A 24,821-nucleotide genomic window follows, 5' to 3' on the forward strand; every position below is an offset into this window, starting at 1 on the left:
ATTACCCGTCTTATTTATGTATTTACTTATTTTTGTTTAAGTAATATATACACAATACAGCTGCTATCACCTTCGCTGGTATTAGAGACGAGAGTGGTTGCTCACACGCCCTTCTACTTTCGGACTATTTCCAAAAGCGGTGTGAACTTTACGAGACGGAACTCGACCGTTCTCTCAACTCACCAGCACGTCAGTGAATAGCAGTAAAAGAAAAACACAGTAGGAGCAGCTCAGTCTCTTATTGGACCGTGAAAATTCAGCTTGCTCCGTTAATTAAAACAATACACACACACACATTCACATTCACACTTATTCGCGCGATCGGAACCCTTATCATAAGGGGAGCTGCCAGTCTTTCTGTAGACGAGCTACTTATTCCCTAGACCCTGTCTAGACCCAGCTGGGGGAGCTACCCAGAGCTCCAAACCTAACCCACAAGAGTGGGGAGCTTCCAGTCGACGAGCTCCAAGCTACCAGCCGACGAGCTACTTTAAACCCACAGAGGTGGGGAGCTTCCAGTCGCGACGAGCTACTTTCGCTATTTTAAATTCCCTGAATTTAAAATACGCTTTTACGCAAGATTGTGTCAGTGTGTCTGTATCTACCTGGTCGGTGTCGCCGGGTCTGGTCCACCTCGATCGGGCCCCACCACCGTGGGTCACTTTCTAAGACGTTGGCCAAGACCCGAATTTAACGCTCTTGGTCTTTTTCCACACACCTGGTGTGTGGGCTGTCGACAGGCGAACAACGTGGACTGGTCACGGAGATGGGACACGATGGAGGTGATCCGGCTCGAAGGACCAAGAAATGTTGGGGGAAAACTCTGTAAAAAACCCAGGAGAAATAAAGACACAATGAGACAAAGTTACTTTCTTTATCAAACGTGTACACGGGTGAGCTGCTAAGAACAACTCGCACCATGCACAGTGGCTTGGTAATTTTTATAGGCACAGAGCACAGAGACAGTGAGAACAGGATAACAAATAATAAACAGATAAAATAAAACAACTCCATATATGGTGCTAGTCTCGTCAGCAGAGAGCTAGGGAAGATAAAACAATCTAAAACAATATGTCCCAGAAACAAGATGTGTTTGCTGGGAAAGTCTAAAAAGATAATTCTAAACTAATCTAACCATAGGCAGAGGGCAGACAAAAGGCATCTTTGTACATTTAAAAGAAGGTAAAGAAACATAGAATCATTTTTCCTGTAACAGATAACAACCTGTAAACTGGTATTAACAATGAAACATAGTTGGGATGACGACCATGCCCAGAATGAATAGAATGAATGAAAGCAGATAATTCACACGAAGACATATTAAATGAAATAGAGAGATGCATAAGGTATATTAAGGTTGTGTCATTGTTCAGCCAAGGAAAGTGTGTGAAAAGGAAAATGTCTCCAGCTTGGGAAAGGGTGAAACTGCAGATCACCCGAAGCCCTTGATGGATACAAAATAAAATATCAATAAAATATTGTAATTTACTGTTGGGTCTGTGTTTCCACAAGCCCCGCTAATTCTAGAGACTTATTCATCATGAAGAAAACAAGACAGTCGATCGATCTATTATTTGCGCAAGGGAGGCCTCGTCTGTGTCTACCACGAAAATGACCCCCAGATCTGACCTCCTCCTCGTCAGAACAAAGCCACGCCCCCTTGGTTCTAAGACAAAACATTGTATGTATATGTGTAAGTGTGTGTGTGTGTGTGTGTGTGTGTGTGTGTGTGTGTGTGTGTGTGTGTGTGATCCTGCTGATCAAAGGGTCATATAACATAAAAGCACAGGAGGAACATCCTTGGTCATAAAGAGGGTAGTCTCCCCCACACCCTAGATGGTTCACCCTAGATAGCACAGTGAAGCCATACAAAGGGGAGGAATTTTCCCCACATCAAACAGACCTTCACAAGGGTGTTCCTGTGATAATAAACACTACCGCCCCCCTCCCAGAATCTTAAGGATCTGGGGAGGGGAGGACAGAAATAATTCCTTAAAACTATGTACAAATGGTAAACATAAAAATGACAAACATTTAACAATTCAGCTTAACATTTACCATTGCTGTTATATGTAAAAAAAAAAAAAAAGATAATAACATTAATAATGACATAATATTAATATGAAGAGGCACCTTAGTCAGTTATGATGTGAGGTGGATAATTGTTAGAAGTAGTCTGCATCAAGCTTAAGGTTGCTCAAATTCAGTACAACGACATATGAGATGAAGAAAATATCTAAACTAATTAAGTGCATAGTGTCACGACCTGCGGGATCAGCATCTCTCCACTCCTAGCCCCCCTTCTCTTCTCTTTTTCCTCTCTCTCCCTCTCCCCTGTTTTGCCGGGGCGGAACTCATGGCGGGTTCACGCCCTCGGTCCACGCCTTCCCGGATCGTGCACACCTGGGCCTCATCAGACCAGCTGGTATATTAGAAGGAGGAGATCAGCTGTTCAACGCTGGATTGTTGTGAAGGCTCTTGTCAGTACACACCTAGCTCAAGTTTCCCGTGCCTCTGTCTCAGAGACTTAACGTGTTCTTTTGTTCCTAGATTCCCCGTGTTTCCCCGTGTGGAGTGTGGAAGGAGTGGCAGGTCGCTAGCGGAGTGGAGAGAGGCTGTTCTGAGCGCGTGTGTGATTTCCCCATTTTCCCTGGAGCCCTGGACCCCTGCCCCTCACGTCTTGTATATAGCACTAACCTCGCACTGTCTGTACATACACTTGGTGAAGATCTGTAATAAACTATCTCTGTTTGAACGCTACCCAGGAGTCCTGCGAGTGGATCCTCTAAGCAACCCGTGACACAGAGGCATTTGACCTGCTTGAAAACCTGTCATCCTAGATGAGACTTTGCTGAGATATAGAGCACACCTATACTAACAACTAATAAGCTAAACCCTGTATGCAACAGCTAAAGCTACAAGATTAAGAAGCTGAATTAAATATGTGGACACTGCTAAGCTTTTTTTTAGAGCAGGAGCTGCATGATATTAAAGCTCACACATGCAGCTGTCTGTGAGCTCAGTTTTTTCCTCACACTTCTGATTTGTTTTTGGCAGCAGCTTTTTTCTTTTTGTGTCCTGACTCATGTGTGTAAAGCGTTCATGCCATCAGCAACTTGTTTTTGTTTGTTTGTTTGTGTTGTTGGTTTGAAAAATAAATAAATTTGTGATCATACTTGTGGATCACAGTGACACATAATGATTAGGCATATGATTTACTAATGTCTAGTTTTAGAGCTGTGAGCAATGCATCCACATTGAGATTAAAAGCCTGGTGCAGACTTTATATGAAGCTGCTATAGAAAGAATGGAACCTTGTGGGAAAAGTTCAAATAAAGAAGTTTTTTAAATCCTAACTTAAAAGTTTGAAATATGTAAGATGTGTGAATTCTTTGAAAAAAATAGAAATGACCTAAAATGCCTTAAATATCATCATCAGTGGCACACCAGTGGAGAGAGTGGACAGTTTCCGATACCTGGGTGTCCACATCACTCAGGACCTGTCATGGTCCTGCCACATCAACACCCTGGTTAAGAAAGCCCGTCAGCGTCTCTTCTTCCTCAGAAGACTTAGAGACTTCCATCTGCCACTGAAGGTGCTCAAGAACTTCTACTCCTGCACCATCGAGAGCGTCCTGACGGCAAACATCTGCACCAAGCAGGACAGACGAGATCTGCAAAGAGAGGTGCGCTCAGCCGAACGCATCATTCAATCAGAGCTCCCTGACCTGCTGTCCATCTACACCAAGCGGTGCAAGTCCAAAGCTAGGAAGACTATGATGGACCTCTCCCATCCCAACAATGGACTCTTCTCACTGTTGAGGTCTGGGAAGCGCTTCCGCTCCCTTAAGGCCAAAACAGAGAGAATGAGGAGGAGCTTCTTCCCCCAGGCTATTCGGGGCCTGAACCAGGTGTAGGACTGGACTCTCCCAAACACGTCACTATAAGACTGGACTCTCACACGCACCACCACACATTTCCTATAATCCTATAATTCCTATAATTTATAATCTTTATAATCTTTATAATCTCTTCTGCTATTTACACATTCTTTACTGTAAATTCCTAAGTTAATTTGTAAATTTTTGTAGTAACCTGTAAATTGTAAATATTGTAAAACTTTTCTTCTGTCATTTAATGGTCGGGTATTGTACAGCTGCAAGCATTTCACCCCCATGTCATACTGTGTATGGTTGTGTGTGTGTGACAAATAAAATTTGAATTTGAATTTGAAATAAAAATGTAGTGTCGCATCTACAAAAAAAAAGAAGAAGAAGCATACAGTAACTTAAAACTAGCATTACAGACAAATACAGTTTTAGCATTGCCTGACTATGATAAGCCCTTCTACCTGCATGTAGCGAGTCATAGAAGCGAAACCGCAGTAATACGTGCATGTGAATTACACGAAGGGTAAGACATAAACATACACACAGACAGTCAGTATGTTTTTTCAGCAGTACATCACTTTGCAAAAATTTGGCAGAACAGAGGAATGATTACACTGGACACCCAGTACAAACACTATTAGAAGTAATAATATTGCCAAAACAGTTAGGGTTGTGTAAATGTGCTGCACATCAAAAAGATAAATCAGAAATAACTAAAGGCAATAACTTTGCAGATAAAGCAGCTAAGTTAGCCGCACAACAAACTGTAGACACATTAATGTCTGCATCCGCTATGCAAATACCATTTGACGTCCTTAAAGACGAACAAAGCGCAGCACCAACCACAGAACAAAAGAAATGGTTAAAGTGTGGAGCACAACTAAAAGATGATCTGTGAAGGAAAACCAATACTTCCTAAGTCCCTACACAGAACAGCAGCATTAGTGACCCATGGGGTAACCCATGTGTCATCAGGAGGGAGGCTCCAGATCATTATTACACACTTTTACACTCTAAATGTCGAAACTTCAGCAAAAGAATTTGTGAGAACATGCATGATCTGTCAAAAACACAATTCACGAGGCAGTCTGAGGACAAAAAGAGGACATTTCCCCACACCACCTCATCCATTTCACACCATTCATATGGACTTCATTGAATTAAGTGAAAGTCAAGGCTCAACATATGCTCTAGTGATTATAGACGTATTCTCAAAATGGCCAGTGAAAAAAAGCAGATGCAATCTCAGTTGCAAAATGCCTATGTAACCATTTCATTCCAACATATGGCATCCCTACTCTGATAAGATCAGATAATGGGACACATATTTTGTCAATGATGCGATCAGTAAAGTCTCTGAAGCACTAGGATTCAGCATAAGAAACCATTGTGCTTCTCACCCACAGAGTCCAGGCTTAGGCTTTGTGGGGATGAACAAAAGTATTTTACCAGCATAATATAATCTGCAGTATGATCATTGCTTTAACAATGTAACAGATAGCTTTAAGATGGCCTTAAGATGTTTATGCATACTGTTATCATATTAACTTTGTATTTCAGATGCAGTTATAATTATGTTATACACATTGCATATCTGCGCTTATTTTGAGTTGATGTTTGGTTCATTAAGGGTCTTAAGCTTCACTGGCGTGACTGTCCAGGTGATACATGCTGAGGGAAACTAGAACATAGAAGAAATTGCAATACATGCTTACAAAACACTTATATCAGGTTATTTTTATTATCATTGATAAGTTCATATTTTTGTATTAAGCTTTTAGTAGAGGTGCTTGATTAAAACATTTATTTAGTAGATGATATATACATAGTTTCAGTTCAGGTTAGTACATACATGAGAGTGGCTTCTGTCTCTCTGTCTGGTGAGAGGTCAGGAGCTAGTCGGCGAGGTGAAGTAGGGTGCAATTGTGGTTAGCACACACACACACACACACACACACACACACACACACACACACACACACACACACACACACACACACACACTCAGTTAGAGAGAATCATTTATAGGTGAAAGTTTAAGCATGTTTTGCTTGGGGTTGCAAAAGGAGCAGTTTGTCGCAGAACTGCAGCTGATGTGTCTGGATGACAAGCGAGCATCCGGCAGTAACAGGATGTACCTGTTATGATGACGACAGCGGCGTTCTTTTTAAATTGTGTTAAAAGTCATTGTGGTTTTGACCTGATCTATGTATAAAATGTATCTGTGACGTTGAAGGGGCGTCATTAAATTTAAGCCCAGGTGATGTAAAATATCTGTTTATGCTTTGATTAAGTCGAAGATCAATTGCTGTCTGTGGTGATCTTCCCACGCGTGTTTTAAAATCATCGTTTGACTTCACCCGGCCGGATCAGTGTGGTTATTCTTCGATCCCCTCTTGTACCCTTCCTCAATATTGAACCCTTAACAGCTTAAAACAGAGACTCAGAAAATGCATGGAAGAGACAGGAAGACCATGGCCTGAATGCACAGGCCTAGTAAAAATGTGGATGAGATCAACACAAGGCTCTCAAAAACTTACACCATTTGAGGTTGTTCATGGGAGACCTTTTCCACTATCCTTAGACAAATCTGTCAGAGAAGCAACTCTGGCAGAATGGATGGCAAAACTATTAGAATTTGAATGTTATGTTTCTTTCCACTGTGTTCCTGTTAATGATAGACTACAGATTTACCCTAAATTACTAAAATATCAACATTTTAATGTGAGAATCAATTCTAGAACATAAATGACTGTATCGGAGGAATCAATATTTCAGTATTGATCCGCACATCACTAGTACAGGGCTCTGTGCTGGAAAGCTAGCCAGATGCACGTGTACAGAAACCGTGTGTGAAAAGTGGTCAATAAAGAGAAGCCGTAAAGCATTGTGGCGGAGGTGTGGTCCTGGGTGCGGCTGCAGGGGAGGAGTGGTGCAGTGGGCTCAACGGGGCGGTGCTGGAGATGCCGGTGAGAACAGCTGATGGCGATTTGGACTGATAATGGTTTCCCTCCCTTTTTATAGTGAGACAGAGAGGAGTGGAGAGAGAGGGAAATCAGCTGGGACCGACAGCTGTCAGACTGTGTTCAGTCATAACCTGGGAAAATTGTAAATAAATGTGGAACCTGGTGATAAAGACCTGTGTGTGTGTGTGTGTGTACCTGTGTATAGTGCATTTCACAAGCATGTTCATGCAAACATCGTCGGGTCTGCCGTGATATGTTTAACATGGGACTTTTGCTCCTGAACTTCTGCAGACCGGAGCTGTACGAAGTCACTTTCCTCTTTACGCAGGACTGTAAGCTGTCATCTGTGAGGTGTGAGCGGTGTTTGTTTTTATCATAGTTCAAGGTGTGGGATAGCTACTCAAATACATATGTGGAAGATCGACAATCAACAAATTAGGCATACTGGTAGACCGCTCTCATCAGAAACGCAAATAAATCTGCTCAGACATCATTAAATGTTCTGTTTTCTTCAGATATTTTTTTTCTTGCGTTTCTCCATACTTGGCCTACCTGGGGTTGAAAGTCTCGACAGGGGCGGATCTAGAAAAATCTTCTTATGGCGGCATGAGGGTGGCAAAGAAATCAAATGGAGGGGAAAAATCAAAGCCTTTTTTTTTCAAAGACATACTCAGGTGGTTACATATGGTTAAAATGATTCAACTGCAGTAAGTGTGCACGTTTCTCATATCAATATAGTCCATTAGTTGATTATTGTCTGTAGCCCACATGATTAAACACTTTAGTTACATAAAACATGTGAGTTTAGATTTTATCTGCTGTATAGCCTGTATAATAAATTAATATGTAGCCCAATAAGTATAAAATCCAGAAAGCTACACAACATGGGGCGGTTCATTTACAAACACAGGTCTAACTTGAGTTTCACACAGTTTTTATTAGAAAACAGTCAAATTGTTAAATGCTTAAAGTACACAAAATGTCAGAAATCTGCACCGTCATGAACACAAATTTAAACCTAATTTTTCGTGAGTTGTTGATTAACCCTCCGAGGTCTAAATCCCACGTTGTGCACATCAACATCACACATTTGTACAAATAAAGACATGTTAAATATTAAGCTCTGGAAACAGCTTGGTTGTTTTTGTTTGGAACATGTTGTTTTGTTGCCATAGCGATGCCTCCAGGGAAAAGTTAGGGATTTAAGCATGTTTTGAACGAAAACATCAGCATATGAACACAAAACTGAAGAGACACTGCAACCGTATGAAAGCAGACCACTATTTAGTGACATTTCGACGTTTCCCTGAGGATTAACTGCTCTGTAATTTACCAAGAACTAAAGTAAGCTCAAATTTCACTTTACAAACTTAAGATCATTTACTTCAATATAAAGCCTGATTTTCCTGCCTGCCAGGACAGTATTTATGTACTTTACATTGTGCAAGACTAGACTATATTTTCCATCATAGAGAGGATGATGTGGATCTATTATTCAGGAAAACAAATGAAGACTTAACTATTTGTCAGCTGATGTAATATTTGACAAATTATACATAAATGAGAAAATGTTCTTAATCATATCTGAGTGACAGAAGCTCTTTTTAACACGATTATTTTCTTAATTTAGGAAAATAGAGAAGACTTAAGTTTTCAAATTCAAATTTTATTTGTCACACACACACAACCATACACAGTATGACATGGGGGTGAAATGCTTGTAGCTGTGCAATGCCCGACCATTTTGTTCTCCAACAAACTATTAGAATTTCTGAGAAACTGAGGCTGCGTCCACATGTACACGGCTGTTTCTGAAAGCGCAGCTTTGTCTCTGCATTTGGGCCTTTCATCCACACCTAAACAGCAGATTGAGTCACTGAAAGGTGAGATTTTTAAAAACTCCTGCCAGGGTGGAGATTTTTGAAAACGACGTTTTTGTGTTTAGGTGTGGACGAGGAAAACGGACATTTACTCAGGCAATGTCAAAAGTGTGCGCCGCTGTTGACGCTGTGGCCACGTTAGTGTTTACATGAGATCCATTTCTACAATGGCGGATGTAGACAACATACTGTGTCTGTTACTCTTAGTATCTGCAGTTTTTACACGCTTACATACACACACACAGTTACTGTGCCTCCATTTAGAAACACAGAGGCATCAGACGTGGCTTCTACATTCAACACAGACGCTCTCCCAACCCAAATCCTGACGTCAGTTTGGAATAAATGTAATTTAAAGAAATTACATTTATGTATGCTGTATGCATTTTGTCCATTCCAAAGTTGTGAGTCTGTTCCAGCCAAAAAGCTGTCTTTAGTTATTAACATTTGAAACAATGAAGGCACGTGAAAGTAACACAAAATTAGCTGCTTTTCCAGAAAAAGACAAAAACTTCTCAGAAGTACGTAAGGTTTTGTGAGGTTTTCCCACCCAGGCTTCTAGACTTCTGATTGGCCAACATTTCCACACGGTTAAGATTTGGCGTGTTCTTGACAGCGTTTCAGTTTGTTTTTAGCGTTTACATGTGGAAGGAGATATTTTTTCAAAACTGCACATGTGGACTGGATTTTTTTTAAACGAAAAAGGAAAACGTGCGTTTTCAAACACAGCCGCGTACGTTCGGACGCAGCCTGAAGTCATCACAAAAAAAGCAAATTCTCTGAACATGCTGAGTTGAGGTTTACTGATCATTGTTGTTTTGTGTTCCTTGTAGTCAAAATGAGTGGAAGAGGAGATGGATCACACAATAACCGTCATGGTAAGCACATGTGCTCAGTCTTAAAAACAGATTTTCAGCAGATAGTTATGAATGCTAATTAAAAGATTAAATGATCTTGCAGGCCGACAGGTTAACCCACAAAGGTTTGAAAGTGGAGATCAGGAACCAGCTAATGAACCAGTTAATGGACCAGTTAATGGACCAGCTTTCGAGCCTATTCATGGACTCCGGGGCTTCCAGATCGATCTTTATTTTCTTCTCAATGATATGTTTTGGATGCTGAATGAGCTAATAGATGTATTAGTGGAACAATATGTTAATTACCGTCACAATGCCAATGACAATAATGTCAACATTCAAAATATGAATGTGAGGGACAATAATGCCAATGCTGACAACAATGAACAGCACGAGGATCATAATGCTGTTGTTGTTGGTGGCATTGAAAATGAGGATTCTGATGAGGCATTTGAAGACTGTGAGGATGTTCACCAGTACATCCCAGAAGAGGATCCTCAGCCAGGTGTATCCAGGAGGAGGTCTAGAGAGATGGATGAAGCAGATGTGGAACCAAACAAAAGAATCAGATGGAGCGAGGAGTTTTCTGATGACGACTCTGACTTCTTCTCTGCTTGTGACACTGATAGCGAGGGCTGTCCTCAGCAGGTAACAGAAGAAGAACCGCAGCCTGGTGGATCCACGAAAAAGTCCAGAGAGGAAGATGTAGACGAAGAAGAGCATAATAGCAAAAAATCCAGGCTTGCAAACTCTGATTCGGGGACCAGCTCAGCTGTGTACGACCACTCTGAGAGCAGCAGTGATGAACTTTTTGAAGATGCGCACGAAGAGCTTGACAACCATGAAGCTGGAGGCTCGAGGAAGCGTTCCCGAGAGGACTTTGAGGAAGAAGAGGAATACTTGCCTGTTTGCAAACTTTGGAGGTGTTCAAATGAGTCCAGCAGCAGCAGTGATGAAGACTAACACTATTTCGACGGGTTTCTTCAGTATCCTTTTAGTAGGCTGATGGCCTACTCAGGTGACCCTGAATCCTCCATGCTGCAATAAGCTGGGCATACACTGTGCGATTTCTTTCAGTCGCGTTATTCAGCTCCTGCTCAAACTGTACGATTGACTCGCAGGGGTGAGAAGTTTGTGCCTCCATCGCTTGTGTCCAGATCACACACCGCACCGCCGTTCTACTCCATCTTTTCGCTCTCATTTCTGCGTTTGCGCGTGGGCAGTGTGAGACGCTGCGGTGACACCCTCAGGACGACCCACAGGATTTCAAACAGGTTTGGTTTTCTTACGAGCAAACGATTGATGATCGGGAGCTGGTCGTGAGGTTTTAATTGCTTCTCATTACCCCGTTACCCTCGTTATGTAGACGATGCACGACACACGATTAAGGCCAAACTCGGGACGACTCCCAAAACGGTCGCACGACTGAAAAATCGGCTCAAAATGGGCCAAAAAGAGCACAGTGCATGCCCAGCCTAATGCTGCCGCGGGATTCCCATGATGCACTGGGTGTTTCTTCCTCACCCACTATGTTTAACAGACCTCTCTGTACTGAATTGTACTTGTTATTAACCTCTGGCTCTCTTCCACAGCATGTCTTTATCCTGTTTTCCTTGCCCCTCCCCAACCGGTCGCAGCAGATGGCCGCCCCTCCCTGAGCCTGGTTCTGCCGGAGGTTTCTTCCTGTTAAAAGGGAGTTTTTCCTTCCCACTGTCGCCAAAGTGCTTGCTCATAGGGGGTCATATGATTGTTGGGGCTTTCCCTCCCCTGTCTCTATCCTTCTTTCTATCTACCCCCCCCCCATCTGTCCTCTTAATCTCTTCTTTACAACCCCTCCCCCCCATTTTCATTTCCTCCATCATCTCTCTACCCTGTGTTCACTTTTGAGAACACAGGGTAGAGAGATGATAATAAAATGATAACAATAAACACAATTGGCTACATTTTACATGTGTCGGATCAATGTCTTCATTTAAGTCTGTCTTTGTGTATAATATGCATACTTTACAGACATTGTTTGACTTGTTATCATTCAAGACCTGATGGAGAGGTTGGAGCTGTGCATGTTTAATGCTACGTTTCGATCAAGAAATGAACTTGTAGCATAAATGTCTACTCATCTGTGATTGTATTAATCATTTCAGCTTCATAAATCAAACTGACTCAATCACCAAAACCAAAACGGGGCTCACACAGTAGTGTGTCCTTGACACAGCTGGGTCAGATAACTCTAGTGAGAACGCGTTTGTGTACCATCACAGACTAACACATGTACATTATCTCATCAGCAGAGGCTTCTATAATCTTACATTTCATGGCATTTGCATTCTACAAGCTTATTTATTGAGAAGTCTCAATAACAGCATGTTTGTGCAGGTGCTGCTTTGTTGCACAGACACTAACTCACACCAATATTCCCCCTTTTCACAAAATAAGCATTCTGCTTCTCTTATCCTAAAGCGTCTTTAATCTTCCGTCAAATGCCATTGAGTATTACTTGATTCCACAAATTTAAACAACACTCTAATACCAAGTACGCCTGTAAAGATTCCCTAAAATGTTGGAAGTGTTTAGACATAAAATTCACGGAGGTTAAGGTAAGCTGAGAGAGAACAAGGGGTTTGGGGAAAACAACAATACTGAGGCCAGAAATGCAAAAGCATGTCTTTTTCTGGATTCATGTTCAAGGTGGGTATCGGTTTTCACAGGGTCTTCAAAACCCACAACAAACACACCTGTCGAGTTTCCAAGTGACAACAAAGAGCCATTTCAAATCTCAAAGCGGCTAAAAACCGCACACACCCACATTCCAGCTGACAAGCGGAGGATCGTTTTTTTCAGCTGGATGTTCGACCTGCCTTTCTGCCATTTCCACCCTTAAACGTAACTCCTCAGGTCATGACAGATAAGCAATCACATTCAAACGTCCTGGGAATATTACAAAACATGTATCTCATTGCCTCCTCTCTGTGTTGACCCATCTTGTGTTCATTCGCATTTGTGCTCCTCAGAAGAAGAAAACAAAACAAACAAAGTTTTTAGAGCCAGCCTCCACATACCTCTATTAATGATCCTTCTCATATTTTTGGACCTCAACTGGATCTTTGAAAACCTCCCAGTGAAGTCACTGGGATCCAACTTATCCACTAACAGACAGCCGATACGGTCCAGAACGATCCCATCCTGGCCTTCACTCTGGTTCACCCCCTGGTCCTGATTTTGGTTCAGACAGTGGCCACTGGAACGATCTGAAGCACTGCTTTCAGCCCCAAGGCTGGTGGTGCTTTTGACATCTTCTAGAGACATGTCTCACTATTTGCTCATTAGCCAGTCTCCACAGGAGCTCACCGACACCTCGTAGGATATTGTCAAAATGTGGCCCTCCTCAGAAAAGGAAAGACAACCTTACATTGTTCCACAGAAGCCTCAAAAGAAAAGAATCCTTGTTCCAGACAGGTAAAACTTGAAAAGAGGAAGGAAAAATATTTAAAAAGGACATTTTCATTTTCTTCATCACCTTTTTCCCCACATCTTGGTATCCAGTTTCCTTTCAGGGTTTATTCTCTTTATGTTGTGTTCATCCCGAGACACTGAGCTCATCGCTTTGTTGTTACACAGATCTCCTGAGAGTTCAGGTCTTCCTCTCAAAGCTCTTCCTCACAGTTGTTTAAGTTTTTTTTTAGTTTCTTATTTTATTTGAAAGCAGATTTCAGTTTTCTGTAAGACCTTTCCTTCTCTTTGCGTGCCACGCTTCAACTCTCACATGCTCTCGGAGCGTTTCTGTCTATTTCAGCCCTCTGAGGCACAGCTGTGTTTCTTCACTCTCACGTGGTGAAAAATAAGGGAGGGGGCCAATTCCAAGGACGCAGCTTGATTGGGTGGTTTGTTAAATCTGAGTGGTTCTTTTAGCCCCTCCACTCCTTTGCATTTTCTTCTTCTCTTTTTCCTCTCTAAGGCTACGTTCACTCTGCAGGTCTTGATGCTCAATTCCGATTTTTTGATCAAATCCTATTTTTTTGTCTGCTCGTTCACACTACAAATAAAATGAGACAGCAAACGCGCTCTAGTGTGAACCAAAGCGGCCGCATGCGCAAAAGAAGACGTCACACACAACGCGCTCTGTTTAGACCCAGAGCAAACAATACAGGGAGTGCAGAATTATTAGGCAAATGAGTATTTTGTCCACATCATCCTCTTCATGCATGTTGTCTTACTCCAAGCTGTATAGGCTCGAAAGCCTACTACCAATTAAGCATATTAGGTGATGTGCATCTCTGTAATGAGAAGGGGTGTGGTCTAATGACATCAACACCCTATATCAGGTGTGCATAATTATTAGGCAACTTCCTTTCCTTTGGCAAAATGGGTCAAAAGAAGGACTTGACAGCTCAGAAAAGTCAAAAATAGTGAGATATCTTGCAGAGGGATGCAGCAGTCTCAAAATTGCAAAGCTTCTGAAGCGTGATCATCGAACAATCAAGCGTTTCATTCAAAATAGTCAACAGGGTCGCAAGAAGCGTGTGGAAAAACCAAGGCGCAAAATAACTGCCCATGAACTGAGAAAAGTCAAGCGTGCAGCTGCCAAGATGCCACTTGCCACCAGTTTGGCCATATTTCAGAGCTGCAACATCACTGGAGTGCCCAAAAGCACAAGGTGTGCAATACTCAGAGACATGGCCAAGGTAAGAAAGGCTGAAAGACGACCACCACTGAACAAGACACACAAGCTGAAACGTCAAGACTGGGCCAAGAAATATCTCAAGACTGGTTTTTCTAAGGTTTTATGGACTGATGAAATGAGAGTGAGTCTTGATGGGCCAGATGGATGGGCCCGTGGCTGGATTGGTAAAGGGCAGAGAGCTCCAGTCCCACTCAGACGCCAGCAAGGTGGAGGTGGAGTACTGGTTTGGGCTGGTATCATCAAAGATGAGCTTGTGGGGCCTTTTCGGGTTGAGGATGGAGTCAAGCTCAACTCCCAGTCATACTGCCAGTTTCTGGAAGACACCTTCTTCAAGCAGTGGTACAGGAAGAAGTCTGCATCCTTCAAGAAAAACATGATTTTCATGCAGGACAATGCTCCATCACACGCGTCCAAGTACTCCACAGCGTGGCTGCAAGAAAGGGTATAAAAGAAGAAAAACTAATGACATGGCCTCCTTGTTCACCTGATCTGAACCCCATTGAGAACCTGTGGTCCATCATCAAATGTGAGATTTACAAGGAGGGAAAACAGTACACCTCTCTGAACAGTGTCTGGGAGGCTGTGGTTGCTGCTGCACGCAATGTTGATGGTGAACAGATCAAAACACTGACAGAATCCATGGATGGCAGGCTTTTGAGTGTCCTTGCAAAGAAAGGTGCTATATTGGTCGCTGATTTGTTTTTGTTTTGTTTTTGAATGTCAGAAATGTATATTTGTGAATGTGGAGATGTTATATTGGTTTCACTGGTAAAAATAAATAATTGAAATGGGTATATATTTGTTTTTTGTTAAGTTGCCTAATAATTATGCACAGTAATAGTCACCTGCACACACAGATATCCCCCTAAAATAGCTAAAACTAAAAACAAACTAAAAACTACTTCCAAAAACATTCAGCTTTGATATTAATGAGTTTTTTGGGTTCATTGAGAACATGGTTGTTGTTCAATAATAACATTATTCCTCAAAAATACAACTTGCCTAATAATTCTGCACTCCCTGTATTGTTTGACTGATGGCCCTTAATATAAAGACTTCGGACTTTACGTTTCCCAATTTTTGCTTTAAGTTATTTTGTTAATTACATAATAATGTAACTAACCTAATAATGATCCTTATTGCTGTTTTAGAGAGGAGCAGTGCTTCAAAGGATAGCTGCAGATTTCTGTCAGAATCTGCAGATTATACAGTACAAATAAAATGTTCACGTTTCTCCAACGTTGTCTTCCCAGCAGTTTCACCGGATGGTCAGGAAGCGTTCGCGATGTCTTCTCGGGCACTTCACTGGCGCTGATAGTTGGCGTCTGTCTTGTGTCGGTGACGTAAAAGATGGATTTAATGCGACTTGACCATCAAACAGCAGTCGCTTTCTGAAACATCAGATATGTATCGGATTCAGCACCACATACGAAAGTGACCCAGATCGGATTTGTGCCGTTCACACTGTCACACCATGATCGGATATGGGTCGCAGAGGGTCAAAAAAATCGGATTTGATGCACTTTCGCCTGCAGTGTGAACGCAGCCTAACTGCCATTCCTTAACTGTGATTCCTCCCCTGAGCATCCCTCTGTTTTTATCCAGTTTTATGTAGACTGCACAGCTTTTCAACCTTAGTTATCACAACACTGCCAACAAAGAAAGAAATGTGTCACTGCAAGTCAGAGGTGAAAGTTGAGCTGAGAAGACAAAGCGGTGCCATCCAGTCTCACGTTCAACATTCAGTCTGGATTGTAGAAACTACTTCCTCCCACATAGTGTGAGTCGGAGACTGTGCCACAATCAATTGTTTTTTGTGGGGTCTTTTATTATCATAGAATTAATTATTAATCTGAGAATGATGGTTATTTTAAACCCTATTTTTTCACATTTTCCTGCTGTGTACCTCTTACTTTAACCTCAGCAGCCCAAAGCAACCCCTTGTATTTCTTGTCTGATCAAATTGCACCATGTGGGACCTCTGTGACAGGGGACTTTTATCTAAAAGTTACATGTAAGAATCCTACATTCCAATTTACTTTATGAACAGTACAAAAGAATTAGCAATGAATTAAAAGTAAGTCACTAAATGTTAGAATTGGCTGGTTGGTGTGTGCTGAACAGGGCTGATACTTTATACATGCATGGCTTCATAAGACTGGTTGAAACAGGCAAAGTAACTGACATGTATGTTTACATTTACTGCATGTTTTACTTCTCAGAGTGAAAATGAAACGTTCACTTTTAGCAACTGCATTTTGCGCATGCTTTCAAAACTACTTAGATTTTTGTTTTGTAATGTAAAAGTATGAACACCACACTGTACACTGCATACAAGGTTGTATGCAAAAGAACTGCATTCCATACATGCGTGTAATTATTTTTAGTAAGTGCTGGGGAAGTATCAAAGGCTTGATTGTCAGACTAATAATTCATTTTTGTTGACTTAAAGTAAAACATCAAAGTGATTAAATTGATTAAAACAGCCTGTATAAGTGAAAAGATGTGTCACGAGTTTAAAATTGATCAGGTTTAAAAGTTGTACCAATGCACCACTGCAATGACCATATTATGTCTGCCAGACCCCCACGACCCCCACCTCCTTATTGTGATATTTTGCCTCAGGCTTTCTGCAGGTCTTTGGAAATACGTTTTTAACTCATTTTCAGTGCGGTCCTTGTCTCTGACCATGTCTTTTAATTGTTAAGCCCCTTCACACAAAACTAAGAACCATTCAAACATAAGGCACCTAACTCAAGGGATGAACTGGTGTTATGTCTACACATAAGACAACTTGCTAAAAAGAACTATACATAGTATCTGTTGGGGGAAAACTCTGTAAAAGACCCAGGAGAAATAAAGACACAATGAGACAAAGTTACTTTCTTTATCAAACGTGTACACGGGTGAGCTGCTAAGAACAACTCACACCATGCACAGTGGCTTGGTAATTTTTATAGGCACAGAGACAGTGAGAACAGGATAACAAATAATAAACAGATAAAATAAAACAACTCCATATATGGTGCTAGTCTCGTCAGCAGAGAGCTAGGGAAGATAAAACAATCTAAAACAATATGTCCCAGAAACAAGATGTGTTTGCTGGGAAAGTCTAAAAAGATAATTCTAAACTAATCTAACCATAGGCAGAGGGCAGACAAAAGGCATCTTTGTACATTTAAAAGAAGGTAAAGAAACATAGAATCATTTTTCCTGTAACAGATAACAACCTGTAAACTGGTATTAACAATGAAACATAGTTGGGATGACGACCATGCCCAGAATGAATAGAATGAATGAAAGCAGATAATTCACACGAAGACATATTAAATGAAATAGAGAGATGCATAAGGTATATTAAGGTTGTGTCATTGTTCAGCCAAGGAAAGTGTGTGAAAAGGAAAATGTCTCCAGCTTGGGAAAGGGTGAAACTGCAGATCACCCGAAGCCCTTGATGGATACAAAATAAAATATCAATAAAATATTGTAATTTACTGTTGGGTCTGTGTTTCCACAAGCCCCGCTAATTCTAGAGACTTATTCATCATGAAGAAAACAAGACAGTCGATCGATCGATTATTTGCGCAAGGGAGGCCTCGTCTGTGTCTACCACGAAAATGACCCCCAGATCTGACCTCCTCCTCGTCAGAACAAAGCCACGCCCCCTTGGTTCTAAGACAAAGCATTGTATGTATATGTGTAAGAGTGTGTGTGTGTGTGTGTGTGTGTGTGTGTGTGTGTGTGTGTGTGTGTGTGTGTGTGTGTGTGTGATCCTGCTGATCAAAGGGTCATATAACATAAAAGCACAGGAGGAACATCCTTGGTCATAAAGAGGGTAGTCTCCCCCACACCCTAGATGGTTCACCCTAGATAGCACAGTGAAGCCATACAAAGGGGAGGAATTTTCCCCACATCAAACAGACCTTCACAAGGGTGTTCCTGTGATAATAAACACTACCGCCCCCCTCCCAGAATCTTAAGGATCTGGGGAGGACAGAAATAATTCCTTAAAACTATGTACAAATGGTAAACATAAAAATGACAAACATTTAACAATTCAGCTTAACATTTACCATTGCTGTTATATGTAAAAAAAAAAAAAAGATAATAACATTAATAATGACATAATATTAATATGAAGAGGCACCTTAGTCAGTTATGATGTGAGGTGGATAATTGTTAGAAGTAGTCTGCATCAAGCTTAAGGTTGCTCAAATTCAGTACAACGACATATGAGATGAAGAAAATATCTAAACTAATTAAGTGCATAGTGTCACGACCTGCGGGATCAGCATCTCTCCACTCCTAGCCCCCCTTCTCTTCTCTTTTTCCTCTCTCTCCCTCTCCCCTGTTTTGCCGGGGCGGAACTCATGGCGGGTTCACGCCCTCGGTCCACGCCTTCCCGGATCGTGCACACCTGGGCCTCATCAGACCAGCTGGTATATTAGAAGGAGGAGATCAGCTGTTCAACGCTGGATTGTTGTGAAGGCTCTTGTCAGTACACACCTAGCTCAAGTTTCCCGTGCCTCTGTCTCAGAGACTTAACGTGTTCTTTTGTTCCTAGATTCCCCGGACCCGTCCCCGTGTTTCCCCGTGTGGAGTGTGGAAGGAGTGGCAGGTCGCTAGCGGAGTGGAGAGAGGCTGTTCTGAGCGCGTGTGTGATTTCCCCATTTTCCCTGGAGCCCTGGACCCCTGCCCCTCACGTCTTGTATATAGCACTAACCTCGCACTGTCTGTACATACACTTGGTGAAGATCTGTAATAAACTATCTCTGTTTGAACGCTACCCAGGAGTCCTGCGAGTGGATCCTCTAAGCAACCCGTGACACAGAGGCATTTGACCTGCTTGAAAACCTGTCATCCTAGATGAGACTTTGCTGAGATATAGAGCACACCTATACTAACAACTAATAAGCTAAACCCTGTATGCAACAGCTAAAGCTACAAGATTAAGAAGCTGAATTAAATATGTGGACACTGCTAAGCTTTTTTTTAGAGCAGGAGCTGCATGATATTAAAGCTCACACATGCAGCTGTCTGTGAGCTCAGTTTTTTCCTCACACTTCTGATTTGTTTTTGGCAGCAGCTTTTTTCTTTTTGTGTCCTGACTCATGTGTGTAAAGCGTTCATGCCATCAGCAACTTGTTTTTGTTTGTTTGTGTTGTTGGTTTGAAAAATAAATAAATTTGTGATCATACTTGTGGATCACAGTGACACATAATGATTAGGCATATGATTTACTAATGTCTAGTTTTAGAGCTGTGAGCAATGCATCCACATTGAGATTAAAAGCCTGGTGCAGACTTTATATGAAGCTGCTATAGAAAGAATGGAACCTTGTGGGAAAAGTTCAAATAAAGAAGTTTTTTAAATCCTAACTTAAAAGTTTGAAATATGTAAGATGTGTGAATTCTTTGAAAAAAATAGAAATGACCTAAAATGCCTTAAATATCATCATCAGTGGCACACCAGTGGAGAGAGTGGACAGTTTCCGATACCTGGGTGTCCACATCACTCAGGACCTGTCATGGTCCTGCCACATCAACTCCCTGGTTAAGAAAGCCCGTCAGCATCTCTTCTTCCTCAGAAGACTTAGAGACTTCCATCTGCCACTGAAGGTGCTCAAGAACTTCTACTCCTGCACCATCGAGAGCGTCCTGACGGCAAACATCTGCACCAAGCAGGACAGACGAGATCTGCAAAGAGAGGTGCGCTCAGCCGAACGCATCATTCAATCAGAGCTCCCTGACCTGCTGTCCATCTACACCAAGCGGTGCAAGTCCAAAGCTAGGAAGACTATGATGGACCTCTCCCATCCCAACAATGGACTCTTCTCACTGTTGAGGTCTGGGAAGCGCTTCCGCTCCTTTAAGGCCAAAACAGAGAGAATGAGGAGGAGCTTCTTCCCCCAGGCTATTCGGGCCCTGAACCAGGTGTAGGACTGGACTCTCACACGCACCACCACACATTTCCTATAATCCTATAGTTCCTATAATTTATAATCTTTATAATCTTTATAATCTCTTCTGCTATTTGCACGTTCTTTACTGTAAATTCCTAAGTTAATTTGTAAATTTTGTAGTAACCTGTAAATTGTAAATATTGTAAAACTTTTCTTCTGTCATTTAATGGTCGGGCATTGTACAGCTGCAAGCATTTCACCCCCACGTCATACTGTGTATGGTTGTGTGTGTGTGACAAATAAAATTTGAATTTGAATTTGAAATAAAAATGTAGTGTCGCATCTACAAAAAAAAAGAAGAAGAAGCATACAGTAACTTAAAACTAGCATTACAGACAAATACAGTTTTAGCATTGCCTGACTATGATAAGCCCTTCTACCTGCATGTAGCGAGTCATAGAAGCGAAACCGCTCACATCCTCATACTCAGCTCAAAGTGCAGAACTCACAGCAGTAATACGTGCATGTGAATTACACGAAGGGTAAGACATAAACATACACACAGACAGTCAGTATGTTTTTTCAGCAGTACATCACTTTGCAAAAATTTGGCAGAACAGAGGAATGATTACACTGGACACCCAGTACAAACACTATTAGAAGTAATAATATTGCCAAAACAGTTAGGGTTGTGTAAATGTGCTGCACATCAAAAAGATAAATCAGAAATAACTAAAGGCAATAACTTTGCAGCTAAAGCAGCTAAGTTAGCCGCACAACAAACTGTAGACACATTAATGTCTGCATCCGCTATGCAAATACCATTTGACGTCCTTAAAGACGAACAAAGCGCAGCACCAACCACAGAACAAAAGAAATGGTTAAAGTGTGGAGCACAACTAAAAGATGATCTGTGAAGGAAAACCAATACTTCCTAAGTCCCTACACAGAACAGCAGCATTAGTGACCCATGGGGTAACCCATGTGTCATCAGGAGGGAGGCTCCAGATCATTATTACACACTTTTACACTCTAAATGTCGAAACTTCAGCAAAAGAATTTGTGAGAACATGCATGATCTGTCAAAAACACAATTCACGAGGCAGTCTGAGGACAAAAAGAGGACATTTCCCCACACCACCTCATCCATTTCACACCATTCATATGGACTTCATTGAATTAAGTGAAAGTCAAGGCTCAACATATGCTCTAGTGATTATAGACGTATTCTCAAAATGGCCAGTGAAAAAAAGCAGATGCAATCTCAGTTGCAAAATGCCTATGTAACCATTTCATTCCAACATATGGCATCCCTACTCTGATAAGATCAGATAATGGGACACATATTTTGTCAATGATGCGATCAGTAAAGTCTCTGAAGCACTAGGATTCAGCATAAGAAACCATTGTGCTTCTCACCCACAGAGTCCAGGCTTAGGCTTTGTGGGGATGAACAAAAGTATTTTACCAGCATAATATAATCTGCAGTATGATCATTGCTACACATGTTTCTTTTCCAAATATTTATTTATAAGTGACTTATTTATGTATGTATGTATGTATGTATATATATGTATATATTGTACTATTCTTAGTTAGCGTATTGTCTGTCTTGTCTTAATGTTGGTTTAAAATGGAGCACTGTAACAAAAAATAATTTCCCCCAGGGATCAATAAAGTATTCTGATTCTGATTCTGATTAACAATGTAACAGATAGCTTTAAGATGGCCTTAAGATGTTTATTGTAGCGGTAGACTACTGTTCCCATAAGGCTGTGTGTGGGGGGAGCTTCCGGGTTACGAGTAAAGTTGGAACACATCACCCGAACACGCTGCGTCCAGTGTCATCATTTATACGTGGTGTCAGAAGTGCGAACGGCGGTCTCCACAGTTTTTTTTTTTCTTCTTCTTCTTTTTCGAGTACAGTACGGTGCAGTTAACTGCGAGAGAAGTTTTCGCATCGATAACCCGAACAAGACCGGCAAGCAGGTGAAGCGTGGCCGAGGCTGTGACCGGCGCTAGCAACAGGGCGCGTGCGCGCGCGCGGTCGAGCACGAGCTTCACATGTCGGAAGGAGGAGACGAGGTCGGCGCACCGGAAAGCTTGGATTCTGAACGCGAGGAAGCCAGGGATCCACACGTCACGATGGCGACCACGGTACAAATAACACCCCCAGAAACATTTGACTTTTCTCATCCTGCCGAATGGCCAAAGTGGATCAGAAGGTTCGAAAGATTTCGCATTGCAACTGCTCTTGATAACAAATCAGACGAGTATCAAGTTAACGCACTCCTGTACGCTATGGGAGACGCTGCTGATGATGTTTTGGCAGTTTTACCACTGTGCGATGCAGATAAAAAGAAATATGCAACTGTCAAAGAGGCATTTGACAAACATTACGTAGGAAAACACAACGTAATTTTTGACAGAGCACAGTTTAACTCCAGACGGCAACAGGAAGGGGAAAGTACAGAGTCGTTCATCACTGCTGTGCACAAACTTGCAGAAAATTGTGCATTTGGAGCACTCAAAGACGAACTCATAAGGGACAGAATTGTAGTTGGCATAAAAGACAAAAGACTGTCCGAGCTGCTGCAAATGGACTCAGAGTTGACTCTTGCTAAAGCCATTGAGAAAGTTAGGCAGAGCGAAACGGTAAAGAAACAACAATCAATACTTCACAGCAGCGCGGCAGTGGAGAAAACAATGAACATGGACACAATACGGACAAATACAACACGCGGGAAAACGCAGACGTGGCAGAAGAAGGAACAAAAGCCAATCAAACAAAGTGGAAAGGAATGTGGCCGCTGTGGTCGCAAGAACAAACACTCATGGAAAGAATGTCCAGCCAAAGAGGTACAGTGTCGAAAATGTCAGAAAAAAGGGCACTTTGCTGCGGTCTGTCGCAGTAGTGAAGCTACAGCACTACGCGAAGTGACAGAAAATCAGAAAGATGCAGACAGCGAGGATTGTGTGTTCTTGGGTGAAGTAGAGACTGGGAGGTCACAGCCCTGGGTGCAAAAGGTCAAGTTAAATGGGGAAAATGTATATTTTAAACTTGACACAGGGGCGGATGTTACATCTATTCCAGAGGGTTTGTACAGTCCAGACAGGGATGATAAGCTGCAGAGACCCAGAAAGAAGTTACTAGGGCCGGGCAGTAACCCACTTAATGTTAAAGGCTGCTTCGAGGCACAGCTAGCAGTAAAAGGGCGCAGTGTTTCTCAAGACGTCTACCTTGTGTCAGGTCTAGTACAGCCACTGCTAAGCAGGCCAGCGTGTGAGGCTCTGGGTCTTGTGTACAGAGTAAGCACAGTAGAGGAATCGGTGACAGACTTCAGGGCAGCATACCCAGACGTTTTTAAAGGTTTAGGCGTGCTGAGGGAGCCTTATCACATTGAGATAGAGCAAGGAGCTGTACCAATAGCCCTATCTGCCCCAAGACGTGTTCCTCTTCCCCTCAGAGATGCAGTGAGAAATGAGCTGCACAGAATGGAAGAAATGGGAGTTATCTCCAAAGTCACTGAGCCTACAGAGTGGTGTTCTGGCATGGTAGTGGTCCCCAGACCAGCAGGAAAGCCCCCCAGAATATGTGTGGACCTCACACCCCTGAACACAGTAGTCAAAAGAGAAAGACACATCCTCCCAGCAGTAGATCAAACACTAGCGATGATGAAAGATGCTAAAGTGTTCACAAAGCTCGACGCCCGGTCTGGATTCTGGCAAATTCCGCTCACGCCAGAGTCAAGGCCACTCACTACCTTCATCACGCCTTTTGGAAGGTTTCAGTTCAACCGCCTTCCTTTTGGCATTGCATCGGCGCCGGAACATTTCCAAAGGCAAATGTCACAGATGCTGGAAGATTTTGAAGGGGTGATTTGTCACGCCGATGATGTGCTTGTATACGGCAGAGACAGGCAGGAGCACGACCAGAGGTTGCACTGTGTGCTCCAAATGTTTCATAAGGAGGGTCTCACTCTGAATGAGAAGTGTGAGTTTGCTAAAAGTCAAATAATCTTTGTGGGACACAAAGTGTCAGCAACAGGCATTGAGGCTGATCCCAACAAGATAACAGCAATCCAGCAGCTGCCGCAGCCTCAGAGTGTGGAAGATGTGCGCCGTCTCATGGGCATGGCCAACTATCTTGCCAAGTTTATGCCACAATTAGCCACAATCACCACACCATTAAAGGAACTGCTAAAAGACAGAAATGACTGGATATGGGCGGAGCCACAGGAAACAGCATTTAGGAGACTAAAAGGGATATTAAGCTCTCCAGAAGTGCTCGCTCAGTACTCCAACTCAGCAGATACACGAGTCGCTGCAGATGCATCGCCATACGGTGTCGGGGCTGTTCTCACTCAGAAACAGTCTGACAACTCCTGGCGACCGGTCACATATATCTCAAGAGGTCTCACAGACACAGAGAAACGCTACGCGCAGATAGAAAAGGAGGCGCTCGCTGTAACGTGGGCGTGTGAACGACTGTCATCTTACCTCATGGGCTTACAGTTCACTCTAATCACAGATCACAAACCCCTGGTCCCTCTTCTGAGCACAAGAGGCCTGGATGACCTGCCTCCACGCATCCTGAGATTCCGCCTCAGGCTGCTGCGCTTTACTTTCACCATTGTCCATGTTC

General features: G+C 42.4%; 1 protein-coding gene across 1 annotated transcript; it reads left to right on the forward strand.

The window, feature by feature from the left end:
• Positions 1-8,048: 8,048 nt before the first annotated feature.
• Positions 8,049-11,535, forward strand: LOC147313703 (uncharacterized). Its single transcript, XM_086263455.1, has 3 exons — positions 8,049-8,200; positions 9,570-9,614; positions 9,697-11,535. The coding sequence occupies exons 2-3, from the start codon at positions 9,575-9,577 to the stop codon at positions 10,554-10,556; spliced, it is 900 nt and encodes a 299-aa protein (XP_086119581.1). The 5' UTR covers positions 8,049-8,200; positions 9,570-9,574; the 3' UTR covers positions 10,557-11,535.
• The last annotated feature ends 13,286 nt before the right edge of the window (positions 11,536-24,821 follow it).

Source organism: Aulonocara sp. 'chitande type north' Nkhata Bay, linkage group LG15, assembly GCF_057382095.1.
Source record: "Aulonocara sp. 'chitande type north' Nkhata Bay isolate Kocher_YH1m ecotype deep benthic linkage group LG15, A_spYH_male_GT1.1, whole genome shotgun sequence".
Lineage (NCBI taxonomy): Eukaryota > Metazoa > Chordata > Actinopteri > Cichliformes > Cichlidae > Aulonocara > Aulonocara sp. 'chitande type north' Nkhata Bay.

Coding starts and splice junctions, on each gene's coding strand:
- LOC147313703 (XM_086263455.1), top strand. CDS start 9,575: ATGAGTGGAAGAGGAGATGGATCACACAATAACCGTCATG. Junction 9,615..9,696: donor ATCACACAATAACCGTCATG/GTAAGCACATGT, acceptor ATGATCTTGCAG/GCCGACAGGTTAACCCACAA.